General features: G+C 40.3%; 1 protein-coding gene across 1 annotated transcript; it reads right to left on the reverse strand.

The window, feature by feature from the left end:
- Positions 1 to 6,483: 6,483 nt before the first annotated feature.
- LOC119780944 (interleukin-21 receptor-like) lies at positions 6,484 to 13,381 on the reverse strand. Its single transcript, XM_038281199.1, has 5 exons — positions 13,234 to 13,381; positions 12,974 to 13,148; positions 9,874 to 9,970; positions 9,707 to 9,791; positions 6,484 to 7,342 (listed from the first exon to the last, which is right to left on the reverse strand). Exons 2-5 carry the CDS (start codon positions 13,128 to 13,130, stop codon positions 6,806 to 6,808), a joined length of 876 nt encoding a protein of 291 aa, XP_038137127.1. The 5' UTR covers positions 13,131 to 13,148; positions 13,234 to 13,381; the 3' UTR covers positions 6,484 to 6,805.

Raw genomic sequence — 13,381 nt, forward strand, 5'->3', positions numbered from 1 at the left:
TATGCTTCTTTTTCTATGTCTGCTTCTGTCTCCTTGAACCCCAGTGGGCCTCAGCAGATGGCCGCTCACACTGAACCTGGTTCTGCTGGAGGTTTCTTCCTGTTCAAAGGGAGTTTTTCCTCTCCACTGTCGCTACAAGCATGCTTATTGCATTCGAGTCAATGAGTTGATGCAATCAGCTGATTTTCCTTAGATAGAAAACTTTGAATCAATGTGACTGGATGATCTGGTGAACTGGAAAGTACCTTGAGATGTGTTGTGAATTGGGGCTATAGAAATAAACTGAATCGAATTAATGTGCTGGAGCCATAGGTCTAATTGCTTATGAATCAGAAGTGGAAGCAAATCATCAAACCAACAACGTCGTCTCATTACCTAAAAGTTAAACACACGATTGTTTTACAGAATATCACATAGGCTGTCATAATTATACTCATAAATCCTCTCCTGCTGTTGTGGTATTGAAGGATGTAATCAGTATTAACACACACCAATCATCTCGTTATGACGAGAAAACCGCTTTCGTTATCTTTAGATTATAAGAAAGTTAACTAGTTTTCTTAAGAAAACCACTGTGAAAAAGCATCGGAGAGACACAGCCGCTCAAGGCTTCCGCAGTATAAGGTGTGTAAAACGTGTGATAACTTTTATTACCGTTGCACTTTTTCTTATGCTGTGGTGAACTGTGTCTCAAATGCTATTTGCCTTTGTATAAACTTAGAAAGACAAAATGGATCTTCTCTTACTTTATGGAAGCAATGTCTTACTTCTTCGATAATGACCTTTCTATAACAATTGCATTGCTTAAAGTTTGAGGTTGCAAAACTAGGCAATCTGCGACTTTCTCTGTCTCAGACTTCACTCAGAGATTCAGCAGAGATGGACTCAAAGCAGCTTCCTTCCCTCCAAGAGTTGCAGAGCTAAGATGAATCTCTTTCTGAACTGTTTCATCTCTGCTTCTGTCTCAACATATTCTCATTATCAGTTCGTATTAAATCGTACGAAAAGTAATGCACACTATTTCGTACGTTTTGGACGTTTTTCCTCAAAAAACCCGATCAGTGCGCATGCACAGGCAGACAAAAAAAAAAAGCAGATCCGCGGACGGACATAAAACTGGGAAAAACAGTGCAATGATCACTTCTTCATGTCTCTAACTACGTTGCTTGCTGTTTTATATCTTAGGGTTAGGGTCAGGGTTAGGGCTAATTGTTTTTTAAATTCTATGTTCTTGAATGGTGCGTCAGATGCGCATGGGCATACCACGAGAAAAACGTCCAAAACCTACGAAATTACGGTGCATAACTTTTTCGTACGATTTCATACGAACTCATAAATGCCTTAATGGTCTTGCCCCTGAAGTAATTTGTAAATTTGTTTTAAAGTATGCAGATGAAGGAATAAGGACAAGAGCTGGAGCTAGTGGGAACTGCAGGATTAAAAAATGTCGGACATCTATAGGTCAGTCCGCCTTCTCAGTGAAAGCATCACATCTCTGGAACTCTTTGCTTCTGGAGCTTAAGTCACAGACTGATATTTGACTTTTCTCCACAAGATTGAAAAAACGGCTCAAAGACAATCAAGAGTGTGAGCACTAAACTGGCTTGTACTGTACATTTTTTATTTTTTTTTTACTTCTCTTGTTTTGTTTTTTTTATGCATCTGTGTGTCGTTACTAACTTCCCTTCCCCTTAATGCTAACACCTTTTAAAAGCCTAACCAGGGACGAAGGCTGCAAATTAGCCCATGGCTACAAGCCTTATGTGCTTGGACATCGGCCACCTGTTTGGTTGCAATGTTTAATTGTACTGTCCCTGTCAAATAAACGAATAAAAAAAATAATAATAATGAGAATACACTGTCTGTCTCCTTGAACCCCAGTGGGCCTCAGCAGATGGCCGCTCACACTGAGCCTGGTTCTGCTGGAGGTTTCTTCCTGTTAAAATTGAGTTTTTCCTCTCCACTGTCGCTACAAGCATGCTTAGTGTGAGGGATTGACATCGAGTCAATGTGTCGATGCTATCAACTGGTTTTCCTTGGATAGAAAACTTTGAATCAATTTGACTGTATGATCTGGTAAACTGGAAAGTGCCTTGAGATGACATGTGCTACAGAAATAAACTGAATTTAATTCAATTGTTTTAAAATAACATTGTTAAGTAAATCTCTGTACGATTATTAGAATAATCAGATAAAAATGATATTTTAATTAATCATTTTTAACCACTGCATTCATTTACTGTGGCTAGAAATAAGTGTTTGTGTTTTATTCTATAGTAAGAGAGGAACAGAAGAAAACTGAACTAACCTAAAAACCCACAGCTGATGGTTACACCAGACTCACGAGAGCTTGGTGACGCAGCTGCAGAAATGCCACCCTGAGGTTAAACAAAGCTTTGAAAGCAGCTGCACCGTCAGGGCATATTTCATGTTTCTGCCATGTGTGACTTATTGCTTAACCTGTGTGGGAGGGAAATAGTACCACCTGGACTCTTATACGGAAATTTTATTGCACTCGGGGAGAGAAACCTTGGGACTGATAAATCGCTTCACTGTCATAAAGACTTTCTCTGCAGAGACAATCCGGCGTATTGCTCTGATTTTATCTTGCACATGCACGCACATGCACGCACATGCAGCAGTGCGCTTTGCTGAGCTTCCATTTTTTTTTCCTATAGTTGTAATTCATTTCAAGTTGACCTTTGAAAATAATAAACCCCAACACGTTTCCAATGTGAACTCACTGACTGTACCTGGAATGTGTTCGAGTGGGCATGTTGGTGGGGGAAAGCTTCAGCTGCACCACACGCTGGGGAAACTTACGTGGGTGACATCTAATGAACAGATAAATGAGCAGAAAAAGAAGTCAGGGGACTTACCGCCCACCCTACACCCTTTTATTTGAAAGATAGTGCCACTCTAAACCCCGATTTTAACTACAGAAGGGCATAAAAGTTCATCCTGTGGTCAGAACATGTACTTCCTGCCACTGTCTTTCTTAACAAATCTTTGGTGCCTGTAATTCACAATGATAAAACGTGTCCAGGGTTAGCTCAACATAATGATAAGAAAAAAGATCAACTATCTGCACCAGATTAGTTGCTTCTGAAAATGTAGAAAAGTCCAACATAGATCACACAGATAATAGCTGCACTGGCATTAACCCAGCCTTTTCCTGTCAGCTAAAATACTGCAGTTAAACATATTATTCAGAAAGACAAGAAATTACTTTAACTTAGTGAATTTATTGCTTTACATGTATTTTTAAATATTTTATCATGGATTTAATATTTGAAACTTTTATAAGATAAATAAATCAATGTTACATCTTCTTTTTTATTGTTTATTTGTGTGTTTTAAAATATTTGTTGGCCCTCTTTTAACTCAGGTCTCATCACAATGAAAAAAAAAAACCCTGGTCTAAGGTGTCCCTCTCCCATTGGATGGATGGATGGATGGATGGATGGATGGATGGATGGATGGAGGGATGGATGGTTGGATGGATGGATGGGTGGATGGATGGATAGAAGGATGGATGGATGGATGGACGAGTGGTTGGACTGATGGATGGATAGAGGGATGGATGGATGACTCGATTGATGGATGGTTGGATGTATGGATAGATAGTTGGGTTGTTGGATGGATAGCTGGATGGATGGATACTTGGATGTATGGATGGATCAATGAATGTATGGATGGATTAATGGAGTTCCAGTCAGTTCCTGTTATTGTAACCAGTTTATCAGCACTTTATATTATTTCTTTACATGTTTACAGCTTGCTTGGGCTGAATTATCAGGTCTCTTGAAGTTTTTCACACGCCAGACATGTATTAAATTGGTGTGGGCGAGATTTAGACGCTGCAGACCAAATGAGATCAAAAACTTGGCTGAGATTGGTCTCACCAAAATTATAACAAGCAGAAAATATGTTCCTGTTAACATAGATTTCAGCAGGTGTGTAATACAAATTGCCAATGAAATAAGATTTATGTAAAAAATACGGAAACAAAAAAAAATCAACTCCTTTATCTTATTTTAAATGAATAACTTCTAATTATATTACTTTAAGGGCAAACATTTTCTATCCATTGGTAAATCATTGTATTTAAATGCTCAAATTAAGTGTAAGCACTTTTATTTTAAGAAATTTGTAAACACTCTACATGAACATAAAATGAACCCAAAGGCTTGGTTTATGGTTTTAAACTTCACAAAAATAGAAGGCATGATAGAAAAAAGAATTTTCTGTGTTTTTCGTACTTTATGGAGCACAGAGATTTCACTGGATACAAGAAAACAAATGTGATAAAGATATATTAATGCTAAGACTTCAGTCTTGTTTCTATTCCTGCTGCAAAAAGTATGGAGAATCTATATCATCTTTATTTACAGGTCATTCAAATGGACATGTGTTGCAAAGTGACAAAAAATAGTTTAGCTACAGATGTATTTGGTACAATATTTAGGTGAAAGTATCTGAGAGAAAAAAATATAGAAAGACATTTTCTGTTAGGTATTGCATTTCAATGTCCTTTATATCAAGATTTTTTGCATCACCTATTTGAAACAGGATCAAAGCAGAGTTAGTTTAAACTTAACAATGTGGCCTGAATGTCTTCAACTAAAGTTTCCTCAAGTCCATAAGAGAATATTTCAGCAGTGGCGAAAAAATACTGAAGATAATGCATCTCATAGCATCAATCAGAAAGGTCCTGCTGACATGAAGCTTTGAAATAGTAAAGACGAAAGTTTTTCATCCCTTAAAAGGTGAAGAACCCCTTATCCTTAGCAGAAGTTAAAGAAATGCTAAAACATAGAAATTCTGTAGCCAAGTGCCTAAAAACCCCTTAAATTTCCCATAGTAAAATATCCTGCAACTGCAGGTGCTTGGAGGGGTGACGTTCCATGTACAGTAGCAGCCATTCAAAATTTCCCCATTTTCCTTGATGGGTCCTTGGCTGTAACCTGACTCCGCCAGATGGATTTGCTCCGCATATCCATCTGGAAACCTTCCGTTGAAGTAATTTTGGGAAGGGGCGAAAATACTGGTTAGCTGATTGGCCTATGTTGGTGATAGACGGGCCAAATAAAGCAATCAGATCAACGAAGCATATGACGTACTAACAGAGCGACGACGAAAAGGAGCCAATTGATAGATCAAACTCTTGCCGAAACCAGTTGGGAAAAGAGCAAAAACATATTTTCCTCTGAGAAAAGCCTCCAGAGCAGTGTTTTGCTCTTCTTTCAGTGAAGAAATACTCTGTAATTCCGATAAAACTTGCTCAATAGCCACGCTAACGCTAGCTTCATCGACTGAAGCCGCCATGTTCTTTAGACTGAACTGTTGCGCTTCTTGTTGTGTCACACCTCAACCCGCCTCAAAGCCAACGCTGATTGGACGTTCGTTTGGTGAACGCCTACAAATTTTCGTTAACGGAAAGTAGCCAGACTGATCTGCGAGTGAAACCTTGAAAGCTCACGAGATCAGGATGGTCTCACGAGGCTACCTTGGCTGGTCCCCTAAGATTCCTTTTTAAACATTGTTATTTTTGTACTAAAATATTCTTTCTGTCATGATTTGTGGAAATTAAGATCTTAAGAGAAGCGTTGTCTCCTGGTCAGACCCTGTAATTCCGTGAAAGGGTGGAGTCAGAGTAAAAAAAGTATGCAAGAGTGGGTCAATGCAGTGGCTGGAAGTTGGAAAGGATTTCGCTGGGAGTTGCAGGGAAGTGGGCTGCCATTCGGTTGGCATTTGACTGGGAAGGGCCATTTTGAATGGCTGCTACTATAGTCTATCTTGGTAGAAAAAAAATGCATCAAACACAGACAGGTCACAGACACTTGCATCTATCTTGCAAATAGAGAACCAGTTTACTTTAAATGGGTAAAAGCATTTCAACCTCCAAGCTTTAAATGCCAAGTGATTGATTTCAACAGGGACCCAATCATGGCAGGTTTGATTTTACTGATCCGATGAGTATACCTTTCAAGCAATAATAATAGTAATAATAATAATTGAACTTTATTGATCTCACATTTGGAGAAATTTACCTCTGTATTTAACCCATTCCCATGGGGAACAGTGGGCTGCCATCGTGGGGTACCCGGGGAGCAATCGGGCTTTAAGGGTCTTGCTCAGACACCCAGAGTGGCAGTCTGTGGTAGTGGGGCTTGAACTCAGGATTAACAGCTCTTTGCCCTAACCACTAGGCTGCCACTCCCCACTGAAGCACAATGAATTGTCGAAAGATTTGTTAATTCACAAACTCCTAAAAAAGATCAATCTTGCATGGATCCAGCAGATATGTTTGTCTGATACAGAAACGTTTCGGGCCAATGAAATGCAGTGAGGTGTATGATTTCACAGTGTCAACTAGAGGCAGAAGGCTGAAGCAAAACAAACATGGCTGCACCGGTTTTTGCTGGAATAGCCTCTATTTCTTTAAAAAAAAATTAGCAACACATGATTTTTATCTTTGTGGATGGGAAGACGTTTGCGCGTTCCTCTTGAGAGGATTTGGTAAGAGTTTGATTCGTCAGTTGTTTCCATAAACAAATCAAGAATGTGATACATCTCAACTGCTACTGCTGCTGTGATTGGCTAAAAACTCAACATGGGAAGCAGGTACCAAATATGCTCGAACGATAGTACCTAATATCCGCCCTTTTTGCAACCACTTCCTACAGGAGGCTTCCCAGATTGATACAGTGTACAATTCAGAATTAACAACATGTATCAATCTGGCTTATGCCAGGTTACCAACGAGCAGCACAGATGCTCATTGGTAACTTGGATGAACTTCTCATCCCTCTGACTTTAGAGAATCAGACCGAACGTCTCTGGCACGTTGTTTAGACAGTAAAATGGGAATGATTCCCTCGGCTGTCTTGTTGAGGATGCAGTAATCGTTGCAGTGGTTGGGTGTTGGAGTCTCATCGACAGGACTGCATGGTAAACTGCACTCCAGGCTCTGGGTCAGGTCCTCGCAGCTGCAGCCAGAATCGCAATGGCTGATCTCTAGCGTATCTTTCATACCAGAGGAGAAGACCTCTTTTTCTTGGAAGTTGAACCCCAAAGAGGAACCTGGGAACTGAGTGTACGGTGTATCCCCTGGACAGAGCAAAGTGGCAGGAGGGAAGGCGTTGTCCATCCCGGGTAGGCCGACGTAGGAGGTGTGACTCAGGGGGAAAACCAGTTGGGTCGTTGGAAGGCTGAGGAAGTCTTGATTCTCCTCAAAATCCTTTGAGCTGGATTTTGGCAAAACAGTCACAACATCAGGTATCAGGTCCTCCTCAGTTTTGTATGTCAGAACTTGTTTGCCATGCGGCGAGAGCCATTCCTGCAAATTTAATGGAAGACATGAGGGTGTTAATGTTTACTTGACTTTTGTTTTTGTTGATGCTGTTGATACAAGACCGGTCAAAGTCTGTCTTTGTTTTTAAAGCTGCAACAGCAGACATCCCAAGTTCTAAAAATTCATTTCAGGAAGATGTTCCCACCACCGTTTCAGCAACGGTTTATTAACTAACAGTATTTCTTAAACACAAAACAGAAGAGTATTGGTCTTTTATACATTTCAATACTTTCAATATTCCAGCCTAGAACATCTGTTGTGCTCCATATTGATCTTAAGACTTTAGTCATTCTTCACCTTCACTAAACATGGACATACTCTAGTATATTTTGCTTTAAATTGAGTCTTGTTTTTTTGTGTTTTTACTTGAGGATTCAACCTCTGCCATTTCATAGGAGCTTTGAGTGGTAACTAGTTGGTTATAGGGATGGGAATTGAAAACCGGTTCCTGTTCAGAACCAGTTCCGTGTGTTCCAATTCCGTGGCATCATTTGGCAGGTCGCTTAGGGATTATCTTAACGATTCCAGGCAGCACGACTTATGTCACGTTTTTTACGCAAGTTATGCACATGGCATTAAGTAAGCAAGCATGACGTGACAAGGTTTAGGTCTAGAAGAGCAAAAGGAAGAAAAAAAAATGCTGCCCCATTGGGTAAAGCTGTAGAAAGTTTGGCTTCATTTTAAGGAAGAGAAAGATGGCAACAAGGAGCTTTGCAATTATTGCAAAGTGGCAATTACATCCGAGTGAGGAAATACATCCAACATGGAGAAACACCTGCACACACAACATGGCATACATTTTAACGAATGCTGTGTTTCTCATGCTAAAGTCGCGACCAGCATGGAAGGCAACTCTGGTAGTAGCTAGTTTTATATCACTGGCGGTGCTTAATGTGGTTCATAGTAAATCATATGCCATTTCTGGAAATAAACCAATTCCTGGTTCTCTTTGGGGTTATTAAGGGAGTGAGCCTTTCTTTTTAATCCAGACCTTCATTGGTAGCATGTTTAATTAGAACTACTGGTGGCTGGAATTCATACATGATTCTAGCTATTGCAATAGATGTAACAAAACAGGCTATGAAGTTGCTCCGCAGTTCAGCGAGCGAGAGAAAGGGGACACTCGTTTATTTAAACCAGGAGAAGATTAGTTTATTTCCCGAAATTGTACAGTAATGCTGTTTCATTAAATGGAATCTTTAAGAGAATCGAGTGAAGAATCGATTAGGAATCAAATCGTTTCACAGAATCGATAAGGGAATCGGAATCGTGAAAATCTTATCAATTCCCAACCCATTGAACATAGCCTCGCTTTGGACCGACAGGTTTCATAGGCAACCTTACGGTGGCCCTGAAGTGCAAACTGCAACTACAAATCTAAAAGCACAACTACATTAAGGAAAACAAAATTACATTAACCTACCGGAAAAGGTAGGTACCATTGGGAAACATGAGACATCGCTGATTGGACGACGGTGCCGTTTGACCCTTGAACCGGAAGTCATTCTGCCTGCTGCGGCTTTTGAAAACATGGATATTGTCGGCGCCCCAAACACAGCTGCCGTTATCCAGGAATATTTTGAATCAGGACATACGTACGAGGTGATACTGGATATGCTCAAGACTAATCACGAAATTTCAGTTAGTTTGCGTACACTGAAGACACACTTAAAAGAAGCTAGACCGTTCAGACGACGCAACTTCCGGTTCAAGGGTCAAACGGCGGCGTCGTCCAATCAGTGATGTCTCATGTTTCCCACTGGTAACTACCTTTTCCGGTAGGTTAATGTAATTGTGTTTTCCTTAATGTAGTTGCGCTTTGCTTTATGTAGTTGCGATTTCCATAATGTAGTTGCGCTTTTAGATTCGTAGTCGCAGTTTGCACTTCAGGGCCACCGTACAACCTCCTCCCTACACACCCCTCCCTCATCAAAGTAGGTCTAATACGCACATGATGCAGGAATTATTGTATTGCCTGCCCGCTTTTACTCACATTAAAAAAACACTAAGTCGCATAGTCTAAAATCCGGGATAATTTATCCGACTCGCGGGCATCCATGAACAGCTATCAATATCAGGGAGACTCCCGGAACTTTCGGGAGACTTGGGAGGCCTACAAAAGCTTTCTAACAACAAATAACTATCAAAATCTAAAATAAATTACCTTCAGTTTGGACCAGAAATGTGGATACTCTTACTCCAACCCTACTAATTCAAATGTGATTTCTCTTACTTCAAGACTTTTAGTTATCTTTTTGTAGTGCTTTCTTATTCAGACCTCCAGTAAAAATGTTTCAGTTTGCTGTGCAAGAAAAGCCAGAAAATGAGTAAATAAAATGAAGACCTCACCTGGAGATTTCCTTCATGTTGCTGAAACAGAGGCTTGAAGAAGGGGGCTGGTGTTGGTGTGTGGGCCAGAGTTTTTATCTTCATTCTGTTGCATGAGGAGATAAAATATGGTATTCAGATAAATCTTCTAAGGTAATCAGTGTTTTAATATAGAACAGCTGAGTCACCTTGTAGCAGGGTTGTAGAACGCAAAGAGGAGGACTCCAAGAGTTAGACACACAGGACCCAGAGTTTTGAGTAAAATGGGTAAAAGAAATCTTTGTTCTGAAATAAGACAGAGATGATGAGTACTACTGAGATATGAAAGTACATGAGGTGGCTGACGTCCCTGAATTATCTGCACAGTTCTGTGTAAGCAGAGGGGGAACATCTGAAACTCACACTTCGTTTTGCTATTACAGACTGATGTAGAGATACAGGTTTTCTAAGAGCTTTTTCTAAGCATTTTTGTCTAAATGATCCCCAATATGAGCTGCCAACATTTCTGGATGCTTTATCTTCCTCCATTTACATAATGAAAATTACACAATGAAGTCTCAATTCAAACAAAACGTGACATTTCTTAACGAATCAAACAAAACAAAAATTGAAAAGCAAACAGAGGGGATGGTGTAGGTACCAGATCTGCTCAGGCTCTGCACATGCCAGGGATGTTACAGTATATGATTGGCTGAACGGTGGCAGGGCGCTCAACATTGTGGCTTTCTGGACAACGATAATAACACAATGCAGTGTCCGTATGCCGAATCAGGAGCATCTGCATGTCTAATGATCAATGAATTTATACACGATGGATAATATAAAAAAATCTCTGTTTTTTGGGAGTAACTTCAAGACCATGGACATTTCTTAATATGTGTACTTGCGAGTTCTCATGTACTTGAAAAACATCCTCAGCCTCAGCCCTAGTACTGTTCCAATTCACAATAACAAGAAGAAGAGAACGGACAAAATCCAGGGATGTTGTTCTCGCTGCTCCGCTCTGTATCACAGCAGATTTCTCCGGTCTTAAGATTGATAGCTGTCCCAGCATGCACTGCAGGAGCGGCAGCTTCCAGGTTAACGCTCACAGAGCTCAGAGTATTAAGTTAAAAGTTCTCTTTTCTGTTGTTGTTGTTCTATTAAAATACATTTTAAGATCATTTGAGGTGAAAACATTATACTTTTAAGCGTTACTATATGGCCCATTTACTGAAAAAAAGTTTTGATGTTGAGAAGACCGCGGCAACATACTGACCTCAGAGGCTAAAGTCCATGCCCCTTTCTCAATTTACAAGAATGCGAGTATGGACTGGTGTCCTTGCCAAGTATGTTCTTGAGAAGAACACAGGAAAGTATGTTTGGGGAGAACGGGAGCAAGCATTCTAAATATAGGTTAATTGAAACAGAACAGTACTCGTGACCTTACCACATGCCCGGCTTGTCTGGAGCTGCATTTAACCTCCTGTTATCAATAGTCACTAGTAATGTTGCACCGATTCCGATCCAGCACTAAAATGGTGGTATCGGTATCAGCGAGTACCAACCAATAGGGCACCGATACCATTTTGAGAAACAAAAGTTTATTCAACTATTGTCAACCATTCCAGGAAGGCAATAAAAAAATTCTACTGGATTCACTTTGTATTAGTCTTATTCCTGCTTCACAAAGGTAGGCAGCAGCTTTACAAAGCCATGATGGCAATTATTTAACATCCAAGTAGTCTGCAGTTCTTCATATATACACACACATCAATTTCAAACAGATGGTATCGGCCGATACTGCACAGCCAGGTATAGGGTATCGTATCAGGGCCAAAAAATGGCATCAGCTTAACACTAGTCTCTAGGTGATAATAAATTCAGAATTTTTATTTATTTATTTGGGGAATAATAATTAACACAGTCAGATCAACACAAATAAAATTAACATTTTGCCAAATAAAACAAAAAAATCCCCATCAGAGCCAGCGGTACTTCACGCACGCTATGCAGAGAGTTAGCCTCGGAGCTCCGCTGGTTGCTGCTTTCTTTTCAACTTCGTAAAATGATATCAAAATTACGTATTAAATCAGTAAATGGGCCATATAGTGATAACCTGACTCCGCCAGATGGATTTGCTCCGCATATCCATCTGGAAACCTTCCGTTGAAGTAATTTTGGGAAGAGGCGAAAATACTGGTTAGCCGATTGGCCTATGTTGGTGATAGACGGGCCAAATAAACCAATCAGATCAACGAAGCATATGACGTACTAACAGCCAGGCTACTCTTGCCGAAACCAGTCGGGAGAAGAGCAAAAACATCTTTTCCTCTGAGAAAAGCCTCCAGAGCAGTGTTTTGCTCTTCTTTCAGTGAAGAAATACTCTGTAATTCCGATAAAACTTGCTCGATAGCCACGCTAACGCTAGTTTCATCGGCTGAAGCCACCATGTTCTTTAGACTGAACTGTCGCGCTTCTCGTTGCGTCACACCTCAACCCGCCTCAAAGCCAACGCTGATTGGACATTCGTTTGGTGAACGGCTCCAAATTTTCTTCAACGGAGAGTCTCCAGACTGATTAGCGAGTGAAACCTTGAAAGCTCGCGAGATCAGGATGGTCTCACGAGGCTAATATAGTGATGCTTTAAAGTAGGATGTTCTCGCCTCAAATGATCTTAAAACAAACTTTACTGAACAACAGAAAAGAGAACTTTTAACTTTGAACACAGGTGAGCGCTAACCCTGAAGCTGCTGCTGCCGCAGTGCATGCTGGGACAGCTGTCAATCTCAAGAACGGACAAGTCTGCTCTGATGCATGCTGGGTAAATGGAGAGCGGCGAGAACAACATCCGGGGACTTGTGAATTGGAACAGTGCAAGAACTGTGGCTGATGACGTTTCACGAGCACACAATCACATGAGAATGCACAAGTACAAATATAAAAAAACGGCCCAAATATTCCTGTGTTCTTCTCAAGAACATACTTGGCGAGCACACGAGAAACGGCCCGTGATATAAAAGGGCAGATCAGGAAAGCACTGTGCTCAATAGCTAACAGCTTAGCACTTTTAGCTCTGTCAGTTAGCCATATTAGGCTACAATACATTTAATGTTTGAACAAGTTGCATTTGTCTTCTGCTCTCATTTTAACAATAATAAGAAGAAGCACTGAGAACGTTTGTGTTGTTAAATGTATCCCAAAAGGGATTGGTGAAATACAGAGAGGGAAATTTCCTCATTGTGGGACAATAAAGGGATTTAAAAGTTGAAACCATTGATAGCTATGATAAAAAAAAGTCTACTTTACCTTCTTTGTCTTCATTTTTCCAACATATGGATTTACTCCATTCACTCCAACTGGACTCAAGTCCTAGAAGCCTGCTTGAAGCCTTAAATCTGGCTTTGATGCAGTATTCAGTGTTCGGTTTCAGCTGGGATTCTGAATCATTCCAAACATTTTTCATTGAATTGAGGTTAATAATCTGAAGAAACACACCAAAAGTGATGCAGGGGATTAATGCATGGTGGTCTTAAATGGATCTGTTCTTTAAAAAAATTGGGTCTTACTTGTTTAGTGTCACTCTGAGATTCTTGAAGGACGACTTCATAGAACAGGTAATTTTGAATGTAGGGATGGTGTTTATATTTTTCACTTTTACAAATAATGGTGAGGTCTGATTGATTGACATTGAGCTCAGGTTCAGGTGGAGGGGTC

Source organism: Cyprinodon tularosa, unplaced genomic scaffold (assembly GCF_016077235.1).
Source record: "Cyprinodon tularosa strain WSP-4 unplaced genomic scaffold, ASM1607723v1 ctg168, whole genome shotgun sequence".
NCBI classification, from domain to species: domain Eukaryota; kingdom Metazoa; phylum Chordata; class Actinopteri; order Cyprinodontiformes; family Cyprinodontidae; genus Cyprinodon; species Cyprinodon tularosa.

Excerpts from the sequence above, each read along its gene's own strand:
- LOC119780944 (XM_038281199.1), bottom strand. The coding sequence starts at position 13,130 with ATGAAAAATGTTTGGAATGATTCAGAATCCCAGCTGAAACCGAACACT. Across the intron at positions 9,792-9,873 it reads TTCTACAACCCTGCTACAAG|AATGAAGATAAAAACTCTGG; the intron begins GTGACTCAGCTG and ends CTCATGCAACAG. Across the intron at positions 7,343-9,706 it reads AACATGAAGGAAATCTCCAG|GAATGGCTCTCGCCGCATGG; the intron begins GTGAGGTCTTCA and ends TTAAATTTGCAG.